The sequence below is a fragment of the Amblyomma mixtum genome, chromosome 10 (assembly GCF_055824585.1).
Source record: "Amblyomma mixtum isolate Tamu chromosome 10, ASM5582458v1, whole genome shotgun sequence".
NCBI classification, from domain to species: Eukaryota; Metazoa; Arthropoda; class Arachnida; order Ixodida; family Ixodidae; genus Amblyomma; species Amblyomma mixtum.
In genome coordinates this window covers 49,894,527-49,920,501 of record NC_143021.1, presented here as the reverse complement: position 1 = coordinate 49,920,501, position 25,975 = coordinate 49,894,527, and the positions used below count along the sequence as shown (strand labels likewise).

General features: G+C 52.2%; 3 protein-coding genes across 7 annotated transcripts in view; 2 read left to right on the top strand and 1 right to left on the bottom strand.

The window, feature by feature from the left end:
- LOC149325751 (uncharacterized) overlaps positions 1–25,975 on the top strand; it is a 113,506-nt gene that overhangs the window by 24,632 nt on the left and 62,899 nt on the right. Inside the window, exon 1 of one of the 5 annotated variants that reach the window (XM_089562672.1) lies at positions 15,470–15,640. The exons of the other annotated variants lie outside the window; for them this stretch is intronic. The gene's annotated coding sequence lies outside the window, so the exon portion shown is untranslated. Of the gene's footprint in view, positions 1–15,469; positions 15,641–25,975 lie in introns of those variants that run through there. 5 annotated transcript variants of the gene reach the window in all.
- On the bottom strand, positions 491–2,419 carry LOC149325753 (uncharacterized). Its single transcript, XM_089563363.1, has one exon. It carries the CDS (start codon positions 2,417–2,419, stop codon positions 1,133–1,135), a length of 1,287 nt encoding a protein of 428 aa, XP_089419489.1. The 3' UTR covers positions 491–1,132.
- On the top strand, positions 19,581–22,310 carry LOC149325752 (uncharacterized). Its single transcript, XM_089562673.1, has 4 exons — positions 19,581–20,232; positions 20,328–20,481; positions 21,123–21,239; positions 21,651–22,310. The coding sequence occupies exons 1-4, from the start codon at positions 19,915–19,917 to the stop codon at positions 22,217–22,219; spliced, it is 1,158 nt and encodes a 385-aa protein (XP_089418799.1). The 5' UTR covers positions 19,581–19,914; the 3' UTR covers positions 22,220–22,310.

Sequence of the window (25,975 nt, the reverse complement as noted above, 5' to 3'; positions counted from 1 at the left end):
ATCTTATTAAGGCGGCGGTAATCTACACAGAAGCGTATGGAGCCATCCTTTTTGACGAGCACCACAGGCGACGCCCATGGGCTGCTTGAGGGCTGAATGACGCCGCTCTGGAGCATCTTGTCGACTTGGTCTTCAATAACTTGGCGCTCGGCGACAGACACACGATAGGGACGTTGTCGCAGCGGTGCGTGGTCACCTGTGTCGATGGCATGGGTGACAGTGGAAGTTTGGCCCAAGGAACTTTGATGTGAGTCAAATGACGAGCGAAACTGATTAAGTAAAGTGAGAAGCTGTGCCCTTTGCGGCGCTGGAAGGTTGTCGTCGATGGAGCGAAGGAATGCTTCGGTTGAGGAGGGATCGGGCGCAGCAGTAGGTGGGCTGAGTGCGGCTATGGAGAGGTGCGGCGCGTCGTCTATCTCTTCGCGGATGAGCAGAGACGCGAATGGTTGTACCGTGCCGAGACATTCACCTACGCGCAAGGCGTTGGGGAACGAGAATGGGTTAGACACGAACAGTACGGAGAGGCCAGCGGATATAGTCAGTACGGCGTATGGCAGAGGCAGACATTTGCGGTGCAGAAAGATAGGGGACGGAGTGAAGAGGACAGTGTCGTCGCGAAGAGGGCCGCAAGAGAGGGGTACGAGGACTGAAGAGCAGGGAGGCAGGTCAATGTCTTCGGCAACGAGGGCCTTAACACAGGCACCAGGAGGGGCAGTGTCCAAGACAGCTTCGGGCAGGTGAGAGAACTCGACTTCGGCTCGAGCACAATCGATGATAGCAGCATGGCGCGATAGGAAATCCCAGCCCAGGATAACAGCATGAGAACAGCAGGGCAGTACGACGAATTCGACGGCATAGATGGTCCCCTGGATTACAACGCGAGCGGTACACGCTGCTGACGGCTGGATGTTCTGAGCGCTGGCAGTGCGCAGTGAGAGTCCAGCAATCGGCGTCCTTACTTTTCTTAAAGAACTACACAGCTTTGCGTCCATGACGGAAACGGCAGCACCAGTGTCGACAAGCGCCATGACAGAAACGCCGTCGACGGAAATTTCAATGAGGTTAGCGGCTGACGGATGAGGCCTTTCGAAGTTCGTTGTGGACGCAGTTCTCGCCTCAGGAACTGCGGCGCCTAGTTTTCCTCCTGGTTAGCGGTGGGGCGACGTCGCATAGGCGAGATAGACCGGCGTCGTGGAGAAGAGGGCCGGCGGCTGGAGAGGGTAGAACGGTCCGGCGAGAAAGTACGACTTTGCGGCGGCGCAGCTGGCACAGAGTACTGACTCGGTGGGGGCCAGTACCCAGGAGCTTGGGGAGGAATTTCCGCGTCCGGGAGACGACGGCGGCAATGCCGAGCTACATGACCTGGGAGACCACAAAAGAAGCAAATCGGCCGATTGTCCGTTGTGCGCCAGGAATCGCTGACCCTTGGAGTAGGTCGACGGTAAGCCACTGGCCCTCGCAAATGCGCCGGAGGCGCACTATAGATTGGCGGCTGCGGTCTTGCGACGACATCGGCATACGTCACTGGAGCCGAGACAGGAGGCGGTCTCGCGACGGCTTCGGCATATGTGAGCGGAGCCGCCACAGGTTGTGGTCTGGCGACAACGTCAGCGTATGTCAGCGGAACCGTGACAGGTGGTGACGGATGAGCCGGTGGAAGAGCCTCAGCAACTTGCTCTTGAATTGTATGTCGGAGCGCTGGAGTCAGATATGATGGTCGGTCGTGAGCGCTCGGCAGAAAGGAAAGTTGACGTGCCACTTCTTCCCGCACGAAGTCTTTAATCTGCTGTAGCAGCGAGGGGTCAGGAGCAGGTGTGAGCCCAGCGAGCGACTCAACCTGCTGTGGCCGCTGGCGTGTCAGAATCCTCTGCTTGCGCAACTGCTCAAAGCTTTGACACAGCGTGACGACTTCAGCAACGGTACGCAAGTCGCGCGCTAGAAGCATCTGAAAAGCGTCGTCATCGATGCCTTTCAAGATGTGTTGGATCTTGTCGGCTTCCGACATACGAGCGTTTACCCGCTTGCACAAGTCGACGACATCTTCAATGTAGCTAGTGAAGCTTTCACTAGCCTGCTGAGATCGTTCACGCAGTCGCTGTTCGGCTCGGAGTTGCCTGACAGCCGGTCGACCAAATACGTCTGCAAATTTAGTCTTAAAGGTGGACCAGGATTGAATATCTGCCTCATGGTTGCGATACCAGAGGTTAGCCACACCGGCGAGATAAAAGATGACGTTGTTTAGCTTCGTCACATCGTCCCATTTGTTGTATACGCTCACCCGCTCGTACGATGTGAGCCAATCTTCAACATCGTTCTCGTCAGTCCCGCTGAAAATGGTCGGGTCCCGTTGACGAAGGGAGCCGGCACAGATGACAGGCTGGCCCACTTGCACGGCCTGGTGTTGGACGTCCTCAGGCATCTTGCGCGTCGGGAGAGCACGACTACGGAGCTCCAGGGCCGATGTTTTTACCCCGCACCTCCACCAAATGTAACGGGGGGTTTGTTACGAGGTACTGGGGCGACGGGAACGGCAACGGCAGCAGTCTCGGATCAGGTCGGCAAAAGACACACAAGCGTTGCGCTGGCAAAAACTCTCGAGAACACTGTCACCTCGTCTTCGTCTTTTCAAATCATCCGACGCATCTTCGTCTTTATCCTTACAATTTATTTATTTATTTATTTATTTATTGCAGTACCCTCAGGGCCATAGGGCGTTATAGAGGGGGTGGGTGAAGGAAAGAAAAAATACATAGTGAAATGTTCAGGCAAAAGGGAAAAAATCATGAAACAGAGGCTTGTTGGATGACATACTTGGGGATAAGTAGCTTAAAGGATGAAGCGTCGCAATGCAGGCGATATGGAATGAAGGTGGTTCCACTAAGTGCTAGTCTTCGGTAAGAAAAAAATAAAAAGCACATTTGTTTCACAAGTATGGATGGCACCTTTATGCCGTTGATCAACACGTGATGATACGTATGATGGTATATAAGACAAAAAAATCCCCTTTGCACTTGGGTTTAATAAGGTTTAACTTCCCAAAGTGACTCGGGCTATCAGGGGCGCCGTAGTGAAGGCCTCCAGAAAGTTTGACCACCTGGGGTTCTTTAACGGGCACTGACATCGCACAGTACATGGCCTGTAGAATTTCGCCTCCAAACCATAAAACTAATTCCGGTAACGTTACCATGAAGGACAAGAAAAATCGGTATGCAACTGAAAGAAAATTTTGCGGTACTTTGACCCTCTACGCTGCACAGTCTGCAAATGGCTGGTTAAAAAAAAGACGCTGGACTGTTTGGAAGTTTCTGTTGACGCCGAGCATATAACCGAGGCGGAGACAGTAGTTAATCAACAGAGAGATTTGAAGTGCGCACTTACATGCGAGCACCCCGACCTCGCCGTCATATAATCCTTCATCTCCATTGTGGGCTTCACCGCTCAAACGACAGTATATGTTATTGTTCACCACTCGCGTCTTTCCGAGCGAATCCTTCATCACTGAGACAGGAACGATAGGATTCCACCGGTTCCTCGACGTACGCGTAGGATGGCGTTGTCGTATTCGATTATGGATTGATTAAGGGAACACGAGGAAATGCGCAACACAAAGTGAACGAGGACGAGCCGCGGGTTCGCCACCGCGGGGGGCTCGAACCCAGTCGTGGCAATGTTTACTTCTTCACTTTGGCCAAGGCCACCCTCATTCAAATTCTCGTCTATTTCTCGCCATTTCCCGGGTGACTAACTTCACAGGCTTCATCACACACCGGTATTTTCCATGTTATGAGGTCAATATTGCTATTGCATTATCAGATTAGCAACGCTATGCAACGTTGAATTTACTACGAAAATTGCATCGTGCAACTAGGCGTGTAATGGAGTGACTATATTGCTCTGAATCTTCACCTCAAATTGAAGAACAAAGCAGAAACAACAAAAAAGCTGATTTAACTAGCAGTGAATAGTAAATCTTGAAGTAGAAATGTTATAGCGCAAACAAAGACACGGACAAGAGAGACGAAGTGTGATGCCCTTGCATACCCGCGCATGCGCTCGCGATTTGATGGCTCTGACACAACCCTTGTTTTTGTTTTTGTCATTTTTTCTCTCACGATCCTTCGGCCTATAAAAGGTGTGGCTTTCGACGAATAAATTCAGTTGACAGCGCTTGTGTGTGTGTTTCGTCTCTCTTGTCCGTGTCTTTGTTTGCGCTATAACATTTCTACTTCAAGATGAACTACCAACTTGCCCAACAGGAAGTTTTAATGAATAGTAAAAACGTAGCGCAAAGAGACAAGAACACAGAAAGACAGGCAACACACGGTGTAGCGCCGTGTGTTGTCTGTCTTTCTGTGTCCTTATTACAGAAGCCAACAGCCACAGAAACCAAGGGGCAGAGGGGATTTTTTTTTAAATTCATTTATTTATTTTGTGGTGTTGATCAATTTAGAATATTACTGAATATGTCATCGCTTAAAGCTAATTGATTAGAAAAGCAGAAGAAAAAACAACCACACGCCGCTGGTGGGATCCGAACCCACGACCTCCGAATTACGCGTCCCGTGCTCTACCTCTGAGCTACGGCGACGGCTGTCAAACCTTCTGCTTACGGGGGTATTTATGTTTACAAGTAACCTAACCTTGAGAGTGTTCATCAGCGCCACCCACGTTCATAAGCGGCGGACGTAGAACGTCCTGATTTACCGCAGGTGTGACGTAGAACGTCATCGAACGGAAAGGGTGGAAGCTGTGTGAGAACCCTCTTATGCTTCGTATGGCATCATACGTATGGCATCATCTCTTTGCGCTACGTTTTTACCTTTCAAATATGAACCAACAAGCCCAAGCATATACCCTTCAGTGAATGGTGTCCAGGACAGGCAGTAACCGCACATGCAGACAATGAGAAATAGATTATCTGAAGAATGCGAAAACGCTGCAACGCTTTTGGCAGCCACTCGCAGTTTGTGAACATGAACTCACCATTATCTACTTAAATGAAAGTGCAGAACAGTTGCATCTTGAGAGTACATGGCGCAAACATGAAGAGGCGTTGAACGAAAGCTGAAGACAGCGGAGTGAGCCATGGAAAGGAAAAGGATGAGGTTAAGAGTTAGGAAACAAGCCCCAGTTTCACCTCAGCATAAATAAAGGTGCGCAAGAAAAGTGCAGCGGAACAACTCATGCGCAGAGGCCCAGGCGTGGTCTAAACGCTGGTGAATCATTCTATACCTACGCATTGCATCAAGCCGTACGCGAAAGCTTATCGGCCCGCTCTCCACATAAGCGAAAACAGACAAAACCAACCTTGAAGATGAAAAGTGGAGAAAAAAAAACTGACTTTTGATAAAATAAACAAACTACGGCCAACGAACACATGAACGAGCACTAAGCTGGTGACCGGCTCAGCAGCCAAGCGCAGCTGGTCTCCGGGTCGGCGCTCCAAGGCAGCAGCGTACGCTTCCCTCCCGCTGCCTGTTCGGCTACTGGCAGCGCCCTAAGAGAGCCGGCCCAAAATAGAGCCGCACCACACGCTCCGCCGACGGCCGCCTTGGGGCGGGCAAGCTGTTTGTGTCGCTTGAGTCTGCAGCTGGTACTACGCCCTGTCAGCCTCTACGGACGAAACAACATGGAGTCCTTGGCTATTTCTGATATTCACCTATGAAGGCTGTTCGCAGTCCACTGCATCATCTGTAACGAAATCAGGCGTGTTAATTGCCGAGCTGAGTAAAATGATTATTCACTGCGGTTAGGGAATGGGTGAATAAATTAGGAGGTGTTAAACCCGGTCAAGGCAGTTTCTACGTCAGTTTCTCATTTTTTCATGTCGCTTATTTATTTCCCCCTAACTGAGCAAGGGCATGGGCAAAACTTGACGGGACAGCTTAAGATACCCATCCTACCAAATTTAGACTGTTGTGATATACAGAAAATTGTTTTTGATTCATTTTGAATTGGTTTATATAGAGGCCGGCACGTAAGTGCATTCAGGGCAGCATCCGCTTGATAGGTTTTTTTTTCCCATAGAAGGATATAGCAGTGTCACATCTTCAGCTTGGGACATAATTTTGTACGAACAGAGCATCGGTAAGTGAATCCACAATCAGGTAAGTAGGAAAGAAGAGGCCGCAATAAACTGTCCTGCAGTGTGCCGGCAGTTATCTGTCTAAGAGAAGAATGCAACACACAAGCTAAGTAATGAATGAACGGGTACCCGAAAACTACATTTTTCTGGCACAATAAGAGGCCGGCTTTGATCATCCCAGGCAGAGACGTATGTAAACTTGATAAATATGCCCAGCAGGAACAATGACGGTTCGCAAACTGAGCGTCAATTAGTGCGACAATCAGTCTAAGTTTTCAGCGGACACTGGCTTCATGGAACTGTTATACAGACGCAACAACGTAAATCGTTGACTCAGGCGGAGGAATTGCCAACAGGCCACTTTAAGGATAATCACGCCTGCACGTATACACCACCATCACTACCAAGTGTCCTATTTTCGTATTTTCTAAGCTGTTGCTTTAGATTGCGTAATGCGAGCTCTGCAGACTTGTTTGTAAAACGGAATTGCGCATCAAAGATTAGAATAAAAGCTTGGGAGAAAGAAGTTATTTGCTTATGAATTAGCTTTTGAACTCATTTTAAAAATATTGGTAATTGTAAACAAATGCACGTTTCTTGTGACCTCTTTTGAAAAGCCAGCGATTTTATTTACTAAAAACACTGCCCGGTAGGCGAGCGTTTTATAGTATACCATTACGCACAGAGGCTACAATATTCATCACAAACTGGGAAATTAACTGGGATCAAGTAAAGATATTGACAACAGAAAAGAACACATCAGCACGGCAGAATCTTGAGTCGCTCATCATACAGACATCGTCTAACACACTAAACAGGAATGACGGGACTCTACATCCTATCTATGCTAAATGATTAAAAACGCTACTGAGTTCTACAAAAGGACGGATCCGTGCGCCGATTGCTTCATAGTGAACAAGGGAGCCGCAGCGCTCCCGAAACGTCTTTCCATCTTTACTGACTTTGGCCAGTGACCAGCAATCCTCATCACCATGATTCCTGACCAGACGGTATGCCGTCAAACCCTCGACTAGATCATCATAAAGTTCACTGGATTTATCTGTACGTCTGTTTTATTAGATGAGCCATAAAAGCGCCATAAAAGTTGATGAAACTTAATATGGGCCGTGTATCTTTAAAAAAGTTATTTGGGTTGGGAACAGGTGAATTACATTGCGAGTTTCGGCTTGGAAAAAAAGGCATTAAATGCTTCGTCCCCTCGCTTTGCTACCACGCTTTAACCATTAATGACTATTTCATCCCAAGAGTAGTCATGACTTTTCTAGATTATTAGCGTGTTCAATTTTTCCCGCGTCTTTTTCAAGGTGTGCTTGGCGCATGATGGCCTTAGCTGCCTATGTGCCATAAAACCCAACACAACACAACTCTTTTTCAAGACTTCATTGCAAGATTCCAACCTGGCAATTCCTTTGTTAGTGTTTTGCATAAGTTTTAAACTTTACAAGCGTGCTTGAAGAAACGACTTCCACAGTTTATTTTTTATTTCAGGATTGTGGTGTAACACAATCTGTTCGAACACTCTTTGCTTTACCTTTTCTGCCGTTTTGAAAATGTCTATTTGCAAATGAAAATGAATATTTTCAAACAATTAACTGTGTGCTGTTTCAGGATCGTCAAGTACGCAGTTCAAATTAGATATAATTTCTTTTAAAGGTTTCCCTCTAATGCTTCTGTAAAGGGCACTGTGCTCACGCTTGCTTGAGCGCATATACAATCGAAGAACTGCAGCAGAGTACAGCAAAAAAATGTCCGTCGACTACGTTACTTCCTAATGCGAAATTCGAGCGCACCTCATCAGCTGTTCCAGCTTTTCGATAGACTGAGGCGAAGAATTCGAGCAAGCCATGTATGCAGAATTACAGACAACTTCTTATTTTTCACACATTTTCCTTCTTCAAGAAACACTTGTGGGAATCCTGGCTTTCCGCCGTTGCCGTTGCGCGGCTGTGCCGACTTCCCGCGTTGTTTCTCCTCTTTCCCTTGCTCCCGCCTCAGGCGGTGGAGAGGCGGCTAGGTGATTAATCACTGTCATTTGGCCACAGCTCCGCCCCGGTTCTCCAACGGCCTTTGCCATTGGTGCCTTTTGGCGGGAATTCGGGAGCCGCTTGGGTGGCCACGCACCGCGCGACCGTCCGAGCGGGGCCCAGAGAGAGGGATCCCTCCGAGACAGCGTAAGGTGCGTACGCTACTGTTTTGTCCGTGCCGGCCTTTGCCGTTCGGACCAGTGCATACTCGAGCTCGCCCGCACGTGTCCTCTGACCTGCAGCGGCTCGGGCCTGTCCAGCGGGGTCCAGCGACCTCCGACAGGCGTACCTTGCGTTGTTTGCCCACTCTCTCTCGCAACCGGCCCGACGGTCGACAGGAGAGAGAGATCACAGCACTGCCGCGGGTACATTCTCCTGCAGCGGCGTGCTAGCGGCGCGCATTGCTCGAGTCGCTTTGTGCGCGCAGCGGAGCCTTGCTCCTCGCGCGCCCCCGGGACAGTGTGGCTATTGAGTGTGTATCAGCTGGAGGACGACGTGAATAAACGTCTCCTTTGTGAACTCGGAGGCCTATTTCTTTGCGGCGAATCGCTCTCCTCCCAGCGGAGGTTGAGTGCACTGTATCGGTGTCCCAGTGTGTGTGTGGTGACGGCTGATCGGGGCCGTTGGCTCGCGCGAAGCTCGAACCCGCGGTGGTTGGTGGCCTGTGTCCACGTAGAAACCCACAACTGGCGCCCAACGTGCTAAGTCATTGGCGCTTACGCCTTTGATGACACATTAGCCGAGCAGGTCGCCTTGCCGATCACGCTTGCGCACCATGTCTACTCCCAGCGGGGCACTCGGCAGCTACATGTCGGCTCCCTACGGAGTTGTAGCGTCGTTTGATCCGCTGGCTGCTGTTCCTTCGAATAACCAGACACCGTGGTTGGCCGCGGCCCCCGTTGGGGTTTACGGCGACACAACCCAAAATGTCGACCACGCGGCTCCCATTGGAGCTGTATCGGAAGCACCCTGCGGTGCATCCGCTGGTCACATGCCTCAGCTGTGCACGCTTTCCGCCCAGTGCGAAAGCAGTTCGTGTCACGCTGCCGCAACCCGCAGTTTCGAACAGCAGCAGCCGTGCCCCGCGAGCAGTCAATTCTGCTCTGGGAACGGCGAGGCGCTGGCCCGGTTCCCTGTGGAAACCACGCCGCTCATCGAACTAGGAGCCTTGCCTCCCTCGTTCGTGCAGCCCGCCCAAACCTCCACTGAGGCCGGGGCGCAGGCGCTGCTAGCCAGTGCTGCCCAGATGATCCAGTCGCTGTCAGGGGCTGTTGGGACGCTTTTGGCCACGCCGAAGTTGTCTCACCCCGCTGTCGGTCAAGTTGCCCATGCCAGCATACCGCGGGTATGATGACCTACTCAGTGCCCGGAATTTCCTTGAGTCCCTCACCCATTATCAGAGAACTATGGGTCTCACTGAGCAGGAGGTGCTTGCACACATCATCCCTGCAGCGCTGACTGACACGGCAGCTCGGTGGCATCGGCTTTCCGGCCACCGGGCAGCGACTCTCGAGGAGTTCCGTGCAGCGTTCCTGCGCGAATTCCTGCCCGCTGACTACGAGCGTAGGATGCGGCGAGAGCTGGAGCTCCGTACTCAGGCTCCGGATGAGTCGCTGCAAGAGTATGTTCGTGCGATGGAAGACCTTTTCTCAATCGCCGAGCCCAGAGCCTCGAACGAGGAGCGTGTCGAAAGGACGATCAGGCAGGCACATCCTACCTTTTCGGCTTACCTGCGCGGCGGCCGATTCCGAGATTTGGAGGAGCTGGCCGCCGAAGCAAAGCGCATTCAAGGCGACATTCTCGCCGCGCGCGCCTATCGTCCGCCACCGCCGGCAAGCGAGGCCCTTGAGCCACGCTGTGCATGGAGAGGGGCCTTGCCCTTACCCAACCGGCGACCACCCGCACAACCTGCCTTTGCAGCTGTTAGTGGGCAAAACGAGGCATGGGAGTTGAGCGACAGAGCTCTCGATCCCTACTCGTACGGGAGACGGGCAGCGTGCGCTGCACCGTTTTCTGAAGCGCGTGCTGAGGGGCGCCAAGCGCTCCAACGCACAGCGGAGGGGGAAACCCGACTCGGCCGACCCGTTGGTCGTGAAGCGGGCGGACCCAGGCAGGGAGAGGCGCCATTGTCCCGCGACCAAGCTCGCGGCGGGGTGCACTGTTTCCGCTGCCAAGAGAGGGGCCACTTAGCAAGAGAATGCACCGTAGCCAGGCCTCTTGCGAGGCAGGGAAACGGCGGCGCGGGTCGGTCGTAAAGGGACCACCGGCCCAATCTCTGCTAATTCCCTCTGCGTACAGAGCAAGCTGCCTTGCTAATGCGCACGCGCCGTTTATTCCGGTCACCATTGCTGGCCGCGAATTTTCGGCGTTACTGGGTACGGGAGCCAGCGCTTCCTTGTTCGGTGAAGAGGTGTTGTCCCACTTTTAAAAGCACTCTGTGCGCTTGCGGGACTGCCGTACGGCATTCAACCTTGCGAAAGGCGTAGCCCATTCGGCTGGCGCCGCGAGGCTGACTGTCAGGTGGGGAAAGCGGACGAGACGCACGCGTTTCATCCATCTCCCAGGGCTCAGTGTGCCCATGATTCTCGGACGGGACTTTCTCCTGAAAACCGGGATCGTGGTGGACATTGCGAATGGCGGCTATTGCGACAGACCATTTTCCCAGCTTAAGCCGTTCATTAGCCCACCGGCGTCAGTATCTGCCTGCGCAGTGAAGGCGTTCGGAGAGCGCCACGCTCAGCGGACGGGGCCACGCCCTTGTGTCGAGCGTTCCGTCGTTCAGCCTCCCCTTTGGGACCGAGCGGCGCGGCACGACCAGGCACTACATCCGCTGGCCGCCTGTGCGGTAACATTGGATGGCACACAGAAGGCTCGTTTGACAGCGCTATTGCGTCAGTACGATGAGCTTTTCACGGATCAACCTGGCTGTACAACTTTAGTGAGCCACAAGATCCACACTGGAGACGCGCTTCCTTTGAAGTGCAACCCTAGACCCGTCAGCCTTGCGAAAAGGCAGGTGATTGATGGTTTGCTGGATGAGATGCTGTCGGCGGACATTATCCGCCGCTCGTCCAGCGCCTGGGCGTCTCCGGCGGTGTTGGTGCCTAAGAAAGATGGCAGCCACCGTTTGTGTGTGGATTATCGCCGTCTGAATACGCTGACTCGCAAGGATGCCTATCCGCTCCCGACGATCAGCTCAATCGTAGGAAACCTGGGCAGCGCGCGGTACTTTTCCACGCTAGATGCCTCCAAAGGTTACCTACAGGTCCAGATGGCTGACACTGACCGGTCTAAGACCGCGTTCACGTGTCACAGAGGGCTGTTTGAGTTCACTCGTATGCCCTTTGGTCTCTGCAATGGTCCTGCGACTTTTCAGAGGCTCATGGACCGCGTCCTGGGGGAAGGGAAATGGTCCCACGCCATGTGCTACCTGGACGATATCGTGATTTATTCACGAACCTTCGATGAGCACTTAGGCCACATTGCCGACGTGCTAGAGAGGGTACGGGCTGCTGGGATGACTTTGAATCCTGCGAAAGCCCAAATAGCGCGGACCCGGGTTCAGTTACTAGGGTTCACGCTGGGCGAGGGCTCCATTGAGCCTGATGCGGAAAAACTTCGAGCCATACTCGAATTTCCGGCGCCCAAGGACGTACGCGGCCTCCGCCATTTTCTGGGAATGGCCCATTTTTATCGGTCGTTCATCCCGTCCTGTGCCCGCGTGCAGGCACCCTTGACCAAGCTCTTGGGAAAGACTGCAGCGTGGCGATGGGGACCCGAGCAAGAGCGATCCTTTCGCCTCCTGTCTAGTGCCATTGCCGAGACAGCGCAGCTCAGGCTACCCGACCTGACCAGACAGTTCGTAGTCCAGACTGACGCGAGCGATCTGGGTTTAGGAGCAGCTCTCCTACAGGAATTCGATGGCGCGTTGCAACCGCTGGCCTTTGCCAGCCGCTTCTTGCTGCCCTCGGAAAGGAATTATTCCGTGACCGAGAAGGAGTGCCTCGCCATCGTGTTTGCACTGCGCAAATTTGACGTCTACCTTGATGGAACGCAATTCGTGGTGCAGACAGACCACAGTGCGCTCAGTTGGCTGATGCGGCTCCGCGAGCCTGCGGGTCGGCTGGCGCGCTGGGCTCTCCTGATACAGCATTACGACTTTTCGGTGCAGTATCGAAAGGGGAGCACAAACGTGGTAGCTGACGCGCTATCCCGTGCCCCACTCGCCAGCGGCGCCTTGACGCCTGTAGGCGGAGGGGGCGAAACAGCGGACGAGCCGCCGGGCGGCAAGGAGGGGGAGCCCGGAAACGGGTTAACCCATTCCGCTAACCAGGCAAGCAGCGCTTCGCAAAGCGGACGAGAGGCAAAGCTCTTCGTGAGCGCCTCGGAGGTGCCGACGCGAACGGAAATTTTGGCTGCAAACGTGAGGGGGGACGAGACCAGGCTCCCCTCTGGGATGACTGGAATCGTTTTCAGCTGTAAAGAGCTACTGAAAGCCCAGCAAAATGACCCCTTTTGTCGTGAGGTGAGCGACGGTCTCAGGGAGACGGAGCGCCGTGACGCTACTGGTATTGTAGCGGGCGCAGGGGGGCAGAAGCCAGCGTGTGTCGCGGCGAACCCCGGGGATTCATATTTGCTGGACAATGACGGGCTCGTGCTGAAGTACATAGCCACCGATGACGAGTCCATCGACCCGTTCAAGGTGGTTATCCCCAAAAGTCTGAGAGGCGCCCTGTTGCGATTCTCTCATGACGAACCACTGGCCGGTCATCTGAGTGGCTCCAAAGTTTTTGCAAAACTGAGTCAATCGGTGACGTGGCCCGGCATGAAGCGTGACATTTTCCGCTATTGCCGTTCCTGCCATGTCTGTCAAGCGGTAAAGTCACGGGGCGGCAAGCCGCCTGATATGATGAAACCATTTGATAGTGTGCGTCCGTGGCAGATGGCCACCTGCGATTTCATGGGGCTTTTCCCCAGGAGCAAGCAGGGGTTCATTTACCTGATGGTAGTCGCTGACCACTTTTCCAAATGGGTTGAGTTGTACCCCCTTCGGAAAGTGTCAGCACGAGCGGTGCTGGATAAACTCCGGGAAGTGTTCTGTCGGTTCGGCTTTCCGGAAAGACTGATCACGGACAATGCGTCCTATTTCACCGCTCGGGTGTTCGGTAACACGTGCCGTTCCCTCGGAATCGAACACTACACCACTTCACCCTACCATCCCCAGTCCAACTTGACCGAGCGAATCAACCGAACGCTCAAGCCAATGCTGGCGGCCTTTGCCGAGTGTCAAAAGGATTGGGCAGACCATTTGAGTGAGTTCGCGTTCGCCATTCGAACAGCTGAGAATCGCTCAACTGGTTTCTCTCCCGCCTTCCTCAATTTCGGGAGGGAGCTGGCGAATCCGATGTCAAACGTCGTGCAGAGCCAACTCGGGGATGAGTAGACGCGGGCAGACTGCTCTGCTTATGCGTCGACGCTTCGGGACCAGCTTGGTCGGGCTCTCAACAGAGCAAGGCAGAGGTTGGCGGCAGCCAGAGCCCAACAGAAGGCTCAATATGACCGCAAGCACCGCCGCCTGACTTTTCAGGTGGGTGATCTTGTCCTGAAGCGCAACCACAATCTTAGCGATGCGAGCAAGGGGTTCTCAGCCTCGCTCGCTCCTAAGTGGCTTGGTCCGTACCGAGTGGTCAGAGTCTGGTCGCCACTCGCGTACCTGCTGGAGGATCCCCTTACGGGGAAAACCAGCCGTGCCCACATCGCAGACCTGAAGGCCTACGCGTCACGGTCTGACGAGCTTGCGCCGGTACCCATTGGTATCAAAGGCAAGCGCAAAGGCACAACTGGTGCTGCGGAACATAAGCGTACGGAGCACCGGTACAATCTGAGGCGACGGTCACCAGTGTGATTGATGCCGGACGGCGGACTTCTCCGCAACCGAAGGCACGCAGCCTCAGCTAGCTGGCGAGCTTTCTCCTCAGGCCCTACCCAGGTGAAGCACGGTGTGTTATTTTTTTTTTGTTTTTGCAGCATGCTCAGTTCCAGCCTTGTGTGTTTATCAGTTTATTTATTTGTTTGCTTGAGTCAGTTTCCAGCCACTTTCGTTTCCTGCTTGTTCGTCTGTTTTCGTTCTAACGTACCGAGATGTACATAGGTAACATGCGTCTGCGTTGGCGTTCAGTTTCTTTAACCAGACTTGTACATAGGCAAACTTCAGCCTGCTCGTGCTTGCTCTTATCTTCTAGAAGGAATAGATAGGATTAGGTGTCGTTTGTACAGCGCGCCTTTTCTCATTTCCGGCCCGACTGTGGGTGCTTGGCTCGTTAAGGAGCCGTGTGTCGCGGTGCGAGTTTTGTGCGGACCGCATGGAGGGGAGGTTGGCGGGGCGTTTGGGGCGATGGGGGGCGATGGGGGGGGGCGGAAAGTGCACCCTTTGACCCTCGCCGCGGCGCCTCTGGACGCTTCTGATGAGGGGATCGTTGTCGCCGACCAGCGTCCGCGCACGTGGCGGTGTATGTGTGTTTGTGGCTGTGGCTGTGTGCGCGCGTAACCATGAGCCAAGGCGACGCCTGTGAGTTGTGCCGTTGTGTGCTTCTGCGTGAGCGCGAGGATGAGAAGTACCCCTCGCTGTGGCCAAGGTTACACATCCGGACGCCGCCGAACTTCCTCGCCCGTTTCAGCCGGCGTGAAAGGGGTGCACTAACTGTCTTGTGCCGAACGTGATGTCGTGCCCAAGGGCGCGAGGTTAGTGCTCTGCCGCGGCCCCGTCGTCATCAACGGAAAGAAGACCGCCATCAGTCGTCGGCCCTCCCAACCCGTTCAACTTGAAGTCTGCGAGCGGTGAGTCGCCGACAGGCCCACTGGGCCGTACCATCGAACTTTGAGGCTGACATCCACCTGTCACATAGCTGTACAGTTGTATTCACATCTTCTTGTGTACCGCGTATATAATCTGCAAGCTGTTTTGATTTACTGAAGCGTATGCCAGTGTTTGTTTGTTTGCCTTGTTTTCCTTTGTTTGTGTGTTGTTGTTTTTTTACGTTGTTCTGGCTGGAACTGAAGTGTAGCTTGTTTTTTTGTGTATTCATTTCTTTATTTTGGAACTGAAGTGTAGCTAGTTTTTTTGTGTATTCATTTCTTTATTTTGGAACTGAAGTGTAGCTTATTTTTTTGTGTGTATTGATTTCTCTATTTTGGCCGCGTGCTTTGCCGATGGGTAGGAGGGCATTTAAGGAGAGGGGGATGTGGGAATCCTGGCTTTCCGCCGTTGCCGTTGCGCGGCTGTGCCGACTTCCCGCGTTGTTTCTCCTCTTTCCCTTGCTCCCGCCTCAGGCGGTGGAGAGGCGGCTAGGTGATTAATCACTGTCATTTGGCCACAGCTCCGCCCCGGTTCTCCAACGGCCTTTGCCATTGGTGCCTTTTGGCGGGAATTCGGGAGCCGCTTGGGTGGCCACGCACCGCGCGACCGTCCGAGCGGGGCCCAGAGAGAGGGATCCCTCCGAGACAGCGTAAGGTGCGTACGCTACTGTTTTGTCCGTGCCGGCCTTTGCCGTTCGGACCAGTGCATACTCGAGCTCGCCCGCACGTGTCCTCTGACCTGCAGCGGCTCGGGCCTGTCCAGCGGGGTCCAGCGACCTCCGACAGGCGTACCTTGCGTTGTTTGCCCACTCTCTCTCGCAACCGGCCCAACGGTCGACACGAGAGAGAGATCACAGCACTGCCGCGGGGACATTCTCCTGCAGCGGCGTGCTAGCGGCGCGCATTGCTCGAGTCGCTTCGTGCGCGCAGCGGAGCCTTGCTCCTCGCGCGCCCCCGGGACAGGGTGGCTATTGAGTGTGTATCAGCTGGAGGACGACGTGAATAAACGTCTCCTTTGTGAACTTGGAGGCCTATTTCTTTGCGGCGAATCGCTCTCCTCCCAGCGGAGGTTGAGTGCACTGTATCGGTGTCCCAGTGTGTGTGTGGTGACGGCTGATCGGGGCCGTTGGCTCGCGCGAAGCTCGAACCCGCGGTGGTTGGTGGCCTGTGTCCACGTAGAAACCCACACACTCCACTAACATTTCTTGATTGTCATGAAGGAAGCTTTGTGGCCGGAGGAATGGATATACACTTGACTTGCTGCACCAATGCCTGGTTCTCAAAGACGAGGTGGTGGTGGTGGTGAAAACTTTTAATTGTTGAAATAGAGTTTGGGAGCCACAGAGTGGCCCCGCTACATGGTCGGCGTCCCTAGTCCGGGACACCGCATGACAATGCCCCGTCTCTCGCCCGTTTCACCAGAGCCCTTTGGGACTCAAGCGAGGAGCAGTTGAGGAGGGCAGTCTCCCATGCCTCTCTGGAAGGGGTAGGGGAAGGGGGGAGGTGGGGATTTTGAGTACATGCCCACACCATGTGAAAGATATCACAGGTTTCCCCACAGTGCGGGCATTGCCCATCCGTGTTTGGATCGTAATGCGTTAAAATTGCAGGACAGAGTAGCGTACCAGTCTGCAGGCGCCTTAAAGTTCGCTCCTCCGTCTTACTCAGCCCCTTTGCAGGGTCCGGGAAAAGACGGTAGATGTCGCTATAATGCGTTATAATTTCCCTGAATCGCAGCAGCGGCTGGTTAGTCTCCGAGCCAGAAGAGCTGGGATGAGGAGCCCGGTGAATAAGCGCTCGGGCAGCCGCGTCAGCGGCCTCATTACCTCGTAAGCCCTGGTGGCCAGGAGCCCAAATGATTCTTTTGGGTGTTGGATCAGTGGCAGTCCGTCTTAGAATACAAGCAGCTAAGGGGGAGATCTGCCCTGCCAAGTAATGATCACATGCTTTTCGGGAGTCCGTAATGATGATTCTCGAATTGGCGTGGGCGGCAGCAAGCGCTATCGCTACTTCCTCGGCTCGCATTGAATTCGGGGCTCGAAAAGAGAGTCCATCAACGTGCATTTCCTGGTGAACGACAGCGGCCGTGTAAAATCCCGTGGGCGATGGCCCTGCTACGTCTACATAATATACACCGGGTCGGCAGCCTTGTTGTCTCTCAAGAGCCCGAGCCCGCGCTTGTCGCCTGTTTTCGTGCATGTCGGTGTCCATGTTACGGGAGAGCGGGGAGACCCAGAGCATATGGCGCCACAGTACTGGGATACGCTCCGCCTCCTCTGGAGTGCAGTCGTGTTGGATGCGTAAGCGGTTTAGCAGGCGGCGCCCAGGGGCCGTCTGCATGAGCCGCGTGTATTGGTTCACGAGGTGGGCCTCCCGCAGCTCCTGGTAGGAGTTTAGCACCCCCAATGCCTTGAGTTTGGCATTAGAGGTAGCCACCGGGAGATCCAGGGCTCGCTTAGTTGCCTTGCGGATGATGGCGTCTATTCGCGCCTCGTCTTGCTTAGTAGTGCGGAGATATGGCATGGCGTAGAGGATCCGGCTAGTCACGAAGGCATAGCCGTGCCGAAGCGCGTCCCTGCCCCGCAGACCGCCCCGCTTGTTGGAAACGCGGCGGATCATGCGTCCTACCTGTTCGCCTACTCTCTTGAGTTTCACAATGGTGGAGTCCGGTCTGAGTCTGTGGTGAATGAAAAGGCCCAGAATACGGAGCTCCTCTACCTCTCTAATAGGACCTCCTGACAGAGAGATGTGAATTGCTGTCCTATCCTTTGGGTTCGCTCTGACATGCAGAAGCTCTGATTTCGCTGGAGCATATTGGAGCCCACAGTCAATAGCATACGCATCGACTATGGAAGCGGCCTGCTGAAGGCGGGCCTCCATGTCCCCAAGGCTCCCTTCAGTGGTCCAAATTGTAATGTCATCTGCATATAACGCGTGTTGAATGCCTTCCACCCGGGCCAGTTGGCTTGGGAGGCGCATCATAGCTATGTTGAACAGGAGCGCTGATAACACCGCTCCCTGAGGGGTACCCCGTGTTCCCATCATGTAAGGGCCGTATTCCTCGCCCTCAATCCGAAGAAAGGCCTGGCGATTAGTCAAGAAATCTCTTACATAAGCGTAGGCCCTAGCCCCACAATCGGTAGAACTCAAGTTGGCCAGGATGTTTCCGCGTTTAACATTGTCGAAAGCCCCTTTCAGATCAAGGGCGAGGATGGCTTTGTCATTGTGTTGCATAGTTGTGGGTCGTATTACATCCCTGTGCAGCTGGAGAAGGACATCCTGTGCAGACATGTGGGGGCGAAACCCGAACATGGTGACTGCAAAGAAGCCCTTACTCTCCAGGAATGGAGAGAGGCGATCCCGAACCATCGTCTCCATAAGCTTGCCCGCACATGAGGTCAGTGATATGGGCCTCAGGTTGTCCGTGCTCACGGCCTTACCTGTTTTAGGGATAAACGTCACAAGTGACGTTTTCCACTCGGGAGGGAGTGGACGCCCGTCCCAGCCAAAGACGAGGTCTGCGCAAGTATTTCGCGAGGTTGTCACAGCCGTGTGTGGCGTTACGAGCGAGAGGAACGGATGTTCTCCCGCATAAGTGGTAAGAAATTCCTGTTTTAAGGCGGAAGCCTTTAATGCCTCATCGTTGTAAGCAGAACTTGTCGACAGAAATGTCACGCTTTTCAATTGGTGGAAATGGTTGTGACGTCACAGTGCGCGAATTTCAAACGGGGCCAATTGTACTTTGGCTAGTAACCAAGCAACCAATAGTGATGTTCCAAGTAAGTGAGAACGAGTTTAGTTAATTGCTTAATTACCCAATTAGACGTATTAACCTTTCCAGTCATGCCAGATAAATAAATAAACCCGAGTAGGAAATTCGTTGAGTTCGGGAATCGAACCCCGGTCTCCGGAGCGCGAGACGAGCATGCAACCACTCCGCCATGCCAGCTCGATGGTTTGGAATGAACAAAGGCGCGTCTAGTGAATACGGTGTCCTCGTTCACTCCCACCTTCCTCCCTTCCCGTTACGGCGAGGTTCAGGTGTCCACCGAGGTATGTCAAACAGATACATTTCCTTTCCTCAAAAACCAGTTTACCGACGAGCAAGGCGTAGGGCTCAACGGGCGCTGGCGTTCTGGCAGCGTTGCAAGACGCTGTCGCGTTTCACTCTTAGGGCGAAGCATCTTAACAACGCATCACTGGCACAAGCAGCAACACCGCGCTTAAGGCTTTCGCCTCTCTGCACTTTAGGTCAGCAAAGTGCCCCCCTGAATTTTATCTTTATAAGTACGTTAAAGCCCCCACCCACCCTGCCACCCTGGCAGGTGGCAGTTAATGGTTGATTGCGAGAATTCGCTCACCGTTGGCAGCGCTAACGCATGCAGCCCACATCTCTCTCTTATCACCCAACGTACAGTCTTTGTCAAAAGTAACCAGGCTGCATGGTTTGCTTCTCATTCGTATAACAGAGCCCTCACGGTTTCCATAAATGTCAAAAAGTCTTTGAAGGTGGGAACAGGGGTTCTTCTTACCATACGGAGATTTACAGCTTGAGGGCTGGCATAATACCTTTAATATACGAGTGAGAAGGAAAAACCTGCAGCCTGGTTACTTTTGACAAAGACTGTACCTATAAGCGCGATTCAGGCGTCCACTGACCCAGGGAGCCAGTTATGCGCACTTCCTTTCCTTCAAATGGCTCAACGTCGTCAATGCTAACGCATGCAGCGCACATCTGTCACTAGCCGTGTTTACATGAAAGCGACAACTGCCGCATCACATCGCATCGCATCAACTTTCAAGCGCATCGCATTCATGTACACTGCGATAATGCGATAGGAAAGCGCATCACATCATGCGCCAGACGAGGGTGGCTTGCGGCGGGTAAGTCGACTTTCGCATAGCATGTAAACACGATCGTATCGCCTTATGTATTATGGGAAGGGAATTTGCTGCGGGCCTGGAGCGCTCGCCGAGCTGCGGGACAGCAAAATGGCGAGCCCCATAACGCCTGTTCCCGCCGCCGACGCGATGCCCGCTCCGCGAGCATTTTTTTCGCAGGAAGAAACGACAGCATTTCTTGCTATAATCAGCGAAATGAGAATTGGAGAACTGCTCGACTCGCGTCGTCAGCGAAACCAAGTTCATTTCATACGTGTTCAAGAAGAAATGAATCGCCTTGGCTACGCATGGACATGGCAGCAATTGCGGACCCACTGGAAAAATTTAAAAGGGAAATACAACAAGGTACGTCAAGTGGTTTATATCCTGTTTACCGAGTCGTCCGAGCTCGCCAACCACTTAGCACTCATGCTTCGAATTCGTTATTTTGTGTATGCTAGGAAAGAGAGCTGCAGAAGCTGAGTGGAGCAGCGCCGTCGAAGTGGCGGTGGTTCAAAGAAATGACTTCCATCTTGGCCCATCGTCCTATGGTTGAAGCTCAAGAATACGGCTTGGATAGCGACGCAGCAGTCGAAGCTGACTACAGCCGCGGAGGTAAAGCATGCATAGTTAGCGTGACTATTTTCGACCTTTCGGTACAATGGAACGAAATGTTGCGTCGGTCGTCGGTCGGCGCAGCGCCTAAAATGTGCCTCGCACCGTCGATCAATACACCAGATCGACGTCACGCTTTTGATAGGCCCTTTGCAAGACCTCGAAGTCAGTTTCAGTTCGCACCGACAGCTACCCCTGTTTGGAAATATAATAGGTGCAGTGCTGGCGCGTTGTGTTCTACCTCCGAGCATAAGCACACGTCGCCGCCGTCCTGCCTTGGCTCAGCCGGGTGGATTGTCAACTGAGCCGAGATGAAGCGTTGTCAGGTTGCCGCGCGTTTCAGGTGTGCGGAAAACAAAACGTTTCGACAGAGTTACCAGTCTGACTGGTTTTAATAACTGTAGCGTACTTTGAGGCATCTACAACCAATACTTTTAACGCGACAGCGTTAAGGCTCCCACGATGTGGAAAATCCGGCGCCGTCGGTGTCGTCGTCGGCGGCGGCGTTGTGAGCGAAAAATCCTGATCATTACAGCTTTGTTTTTACCCTGCCTTCTCCTAAGATTTCCTACACTGGGTTTCACTGTATGCCAGCAGTGTCTGCCTCTGGCTTTCTAATGCTATTTTATGCTTGTATACAGAAAGGAGTGATGACGACGACTGGCAGCAGCTTAATTCTGACGGCCCAGCCCCATCAGCTGACGACTGTACACAGTCACCTGGATGCAGCACAGACTCGACCCAAGGCAGTTCAATTTGTAAGCGGCTATGTTTTCATATTTTCTTACATGTAATCTCTTTATCTTAGGATAAATATATTTAATGTGGTCATTTTGGATGGGTATCCTTGAGCTGTAATAAGAGATTCAGTTTCTCATGTAGAGATGCACCGTTTTAACAATACATTGCAATATTATGCCGAGCTCTTAGGTTACTTGGCAAATCAGCTTATTTCGATCTTACATTTTAAACACCAGAAACCAGAATAGGTACATTGGCTGAGGATAGCAGTTTAGTTTTTATTTGCTTGTGTCATTTTCTTTATTTTGCACATTACTAGAGGAGCGCAAAACCTTTCTTCCTTGGAACTAGCATAGAAGCCAAATGTTTTGTTATTGCTTTCAGGAGTTCAGTCGTTATTCACAATTACTTTTTTTTATTCTGCGCAGCAAGCAATGCCAGCAGTTCTGCGCCGCCACCTAAGCGCCCCAGACGAGGCAAGCATTCAGAGCTTGCAGAGCTCATGGAACAGCAACACAAACGAACTTCTGAAATGCTAAAGGAACATGCTCAGCTCACCTTTCAGCATCACAAGGAGCTTATAAGAGAGGAAAATGCCTCGTTTAAAGAAATACTGACTGGGATATCTGCCTCGTTCCAGCAGGGAATGCAAACGATGTTATCGCAGCTAATTAGCCAGCCCCCGCAGCTAGCACAGGCATTTGATCTTCAGCAAGTGTACACCCGTCCTGTGTGGGCATTTAGTGATGCAGTACCACAGCCTGCGCAACGGAGCAGCAAGCCAGCAAGCCAATTCGGGAATAGCGCGCATCAGTTTGCCCGCAATGCGCCAGTGTTCGTAGGGCCACACCAGCCTGTAAACACAATGCAGTACGGCACTCAGCTTCGGGGCCCGCTCATGGATCAGGACACTGGGCACCTGTCAAGCACTCAAAGTCATCCTGCGGAAGTTTTCAGCGACACACAAGCACGACAGGACCATCCAGAAGACACCTGAATGCACTAAAACGTTTTATTTGTGCCATAACCGCTTCCACAAAGATGCCTATAGTTGTCAGTTGCACCGAATAAAATTCTTGTGCAGTGAATTTGCGTTAATATTACACTGATGAGCATACGATAAATATTCACCATGTTGAAGAACGTAGTGGAAAACACTGGGCTAAGTAATCGCACAAAAAGTCCCGCACTCCACAAACAGACCCTGTGTTGACAGGTCTTGTTGAAGGCTGTCGAAATAGATTTTGCTCACAGTCGCTAACATCTGCCATCCAGATATCAGTAACGGTTTCACCCCTCTCTTCACAAAAGTTGTGCAGTATGCAAGATGCAAGTATTACTTTCGGCATAAATTTATAGTTGATGTCGGCTTGCTTCAATGTTACACGCCATCGCCCCTTTAATCTTCCAAAAGCATGTTCCACAACATTTCGGCCGCTACTGTGGTACACATTAAATGATTCCTGCTCCCTGGTGAGATTTCCCTGCGATGCAGTGTATCCTTTCAGTATCCAAGGCAAAGCAGGATATGCCGGATCCCCCAGCAGCATGAAAGGAATCGCTCTGCCCTGGAAAGCTTTTTCTCCCTGTGGGAGGAGTTCGTCGCTTCTCTGGTACAAAGAGGACAGCCTGAGTACGGTGGCGTCAGCCGCACTACCAGGCACATTGCATGTCACACTGCGAAATCTGAAAAACAGAAGTTCATTTACTGAGATTGTTATGATGCTTGTAGTCATCCTAAATTCGTAAGGCACTGTGTTAGCAATAGCTTTCGCATTCACTTACATCCACTTCCATCTGCACTGCTACAAAGCAAGACATATACATGCACGTGCACAACTAACGAACAGCTTTACCTAGAATGAGTTTAGAAGACCTCAAAGCTGCTAAAATGTGGCTTACCGGCCTCGTTCGTCCACTACTGCTTGCATGTTATATGAGGGCCACATCTTCCTATTCACAAAGTCACGATATCCCTTCTTGGGTGCTCTAACAGGAATGTGTGAGCCATCAATTGCCCCGAAAATTTGTGGCAGGTGGCATCTTGTTTCAAAATTCTTTGCAATTGCTGCCGCTTCTTCTGCAGAAGGCAGAGTTATGAATTTCTTGAGGTAACGTTCCACTAGGGTTTGGCAAAACATATACACACAATTTTTAACGCTGCTCTTATGGATGCCGAACTGATTTGCCACGACTCTGTACTCAGCACAGCTTGCCATTTTGTATAAAGCTATGGCCACTCTTTTTTCCACTGGAAGTGGCGGTCGCACACAGTACGGCTGGGGTGACATATATGGCGCCATAAGAGCGACTAGTTCGTCAAATGAAGCACGGCTCATCCTGAAGTTTTCCTTCCAGTCACCATCGGTGAACTCCGTTTTCGCAATACGGTCCCACCAGTCCCCAGAACGTGTCTTCATCCACACAGTTCTTTTGTTGTGTTCCATTTGCGGTAGAGCCCCTGCAAGATAATGCAAAGCAAAGCATTTTATTCAGGCAGAAGTTTGCCTAGGAGACAGAAATAAAGGCAAAAAAAAATGCCCGACTCAGCCCCCTTACCCCCCACACACATCACTCAGCAAGAGTGCAGAAATACACAAAGCGATAGCTTACAAAAAAATACATTGAAACACAGTGAAAACGACTAACAATAAAACGAGAAATACACAGCTGTGAAACAAAAAAACAAAAACAAAAGAGGTAATGGAGAACATTAAACCACGAGAAATACACGGGTATAAAAAATGTCAGTTATATATAAATACAGAGAAATAGGCGTTAATCATATGAGTCCATTTAATATTAAGCCTGTGTCAGGTTTGTTACTTGACACACCGAAGAAAAGAAAACAGAACCCCTCAAACTTCTGTGCGCACAAGGTATGCGTTTATGTTCTTTTTAAATGCTTTCAGTGACACACTTCCTCTGATGGCATTCATAACTTTGTCGTGTTCATTCAAGAATTCAGGAAGCTTGTACGTTAATTATTGTATTCCGTAGTTTACGAAAGCCTAGAACGAAAACTATGAAAGGTAATGCTCTGAGCGGCCGGTGCCAGAATTGCTGCAATACTGCACCAGCAAATTTTATGATTGTTAAGTATGTGATGCGATCTTTTTCTTTGAAAATGAGCCAAAGCCCTAGTAGTTTGCTCTCACCTTGCATAAGAGCCCACAGATTGACGTCCGAAATCGCCGCTGCTCCGGTCGCGCGCAGACACACTTCTCGATAAGCTCTCCATATCCGACGGCGACGCTGCTGGTGTTGTATGCGAGCGACCGTGACCAGAAGGATGTGAAAGTTCGTCCACGCTGACAAAAGCAGTAGGACGTGCAAACGCAATCTTGCATTTAAAAACATGCTTCATACAATCGGGAATACACCCCGCAGACGACGAACCGGGCAAAAACCGCAGGAAAAAATACCGGAAACCGGCTGCGCCGGAAGCGCTGCTTTGCTTTCGATACACGACACCATGCGCCGCTACCATCCCGCCACATAGATGATCCGCTACATGTAAACCCTGACGCATAGCATTACCGTGATGCGCTACGCAATGCGATACGCTACTGTCGTGTTCTATCGCTTTCATGTAAACGCGGCTACTACCGCCACGTAGCTTGAAGCACGACTGAGGTGTCCACTGTTCCAGGAGGGAAGTTATGCGCCTTTCCTTTTCTTTCCAAGCTCCCGCTCCATTGGATTGGCAGCTTAAGGCGCGACTAAGGTGTGCACTGATCGTTACGAGGAACAACGGCGACGCCGCGAAACGCAGAAACGGGCGCCAAAGAGCTGCGCGCTAGAGACGAGAGGAGAGACAAGTTGCCACATAGGCGCTGACTTCCAACTGAGTTTTATGCGAAGCATATTACTAGAGCTACACTACAGCCCGTCGAGCGCGGCGGTGGAGCTACCATTGACCTTGAGCGTGACCACGTGACACCACGTGACAACATGACGTCACAGCAGATGAGATGATGATGATGAAAACGTTTATTAAAGCCTTATAATTGAAGGGAAGGCTGATCGGGTCCCTAGTCCGGGACGCCGTTGGTGAAAGCCGCTGCCCGTGCTCTGGCGACGAGGGCTCGTTGTTCCTCGAGGTCCGAGCTGGACAGGGCCACCTCCCAGCCCTCCCGCGTTGGCTGATTTATGATCTCAATGCTGTCATTTTTCTGACAAGCCCATACCATGTGGTACAAGTTTGCCTTCTGGCCACAAAATTTGCACTGTGCCGAAAAGGACTCGGGCTCAATGGCGTGAAGCGTAGCTGGGTTATTGAAAGACATAGTTTGTAGCCTGCGAAGGTGACATTCCTCTGATTTACTGAGACCCTTAGCGGGCCTCGGGAGTGTCTGCCTTTCAAGGCGCAAATGTTGCAATATTTCTGAATATGTCGTTAGCGGAGAGGGGGAGCCAGAATCAGGAAGGGAGGACGTAGAAGGATGCCGGGGAAGAAAAGCTCGGGCCGAAGCCTGTGCGCGCTCGTTTCCTTCAACTCCCTGGTGACCTGGTACCCATATTAATGGGTATCGCCTCGGACCTCGTGTCGCCAATCCTGATGTGCGCTTGCCTATCTTGCAAGAAAGCCTTGATGTAATCAAAGGTACGCTTTCCGCAGTGAGTACCCTGTAGATTGTCCAGAATCTTGGAATGCTTCACGTTGTCGAAAGCCCCCTTCAGATCTAATGCTAGTATAGTCTACGGATTGGCGACAGCAGAGGAGAGATGGGCTGCCGGCTCGCGCGGTCGG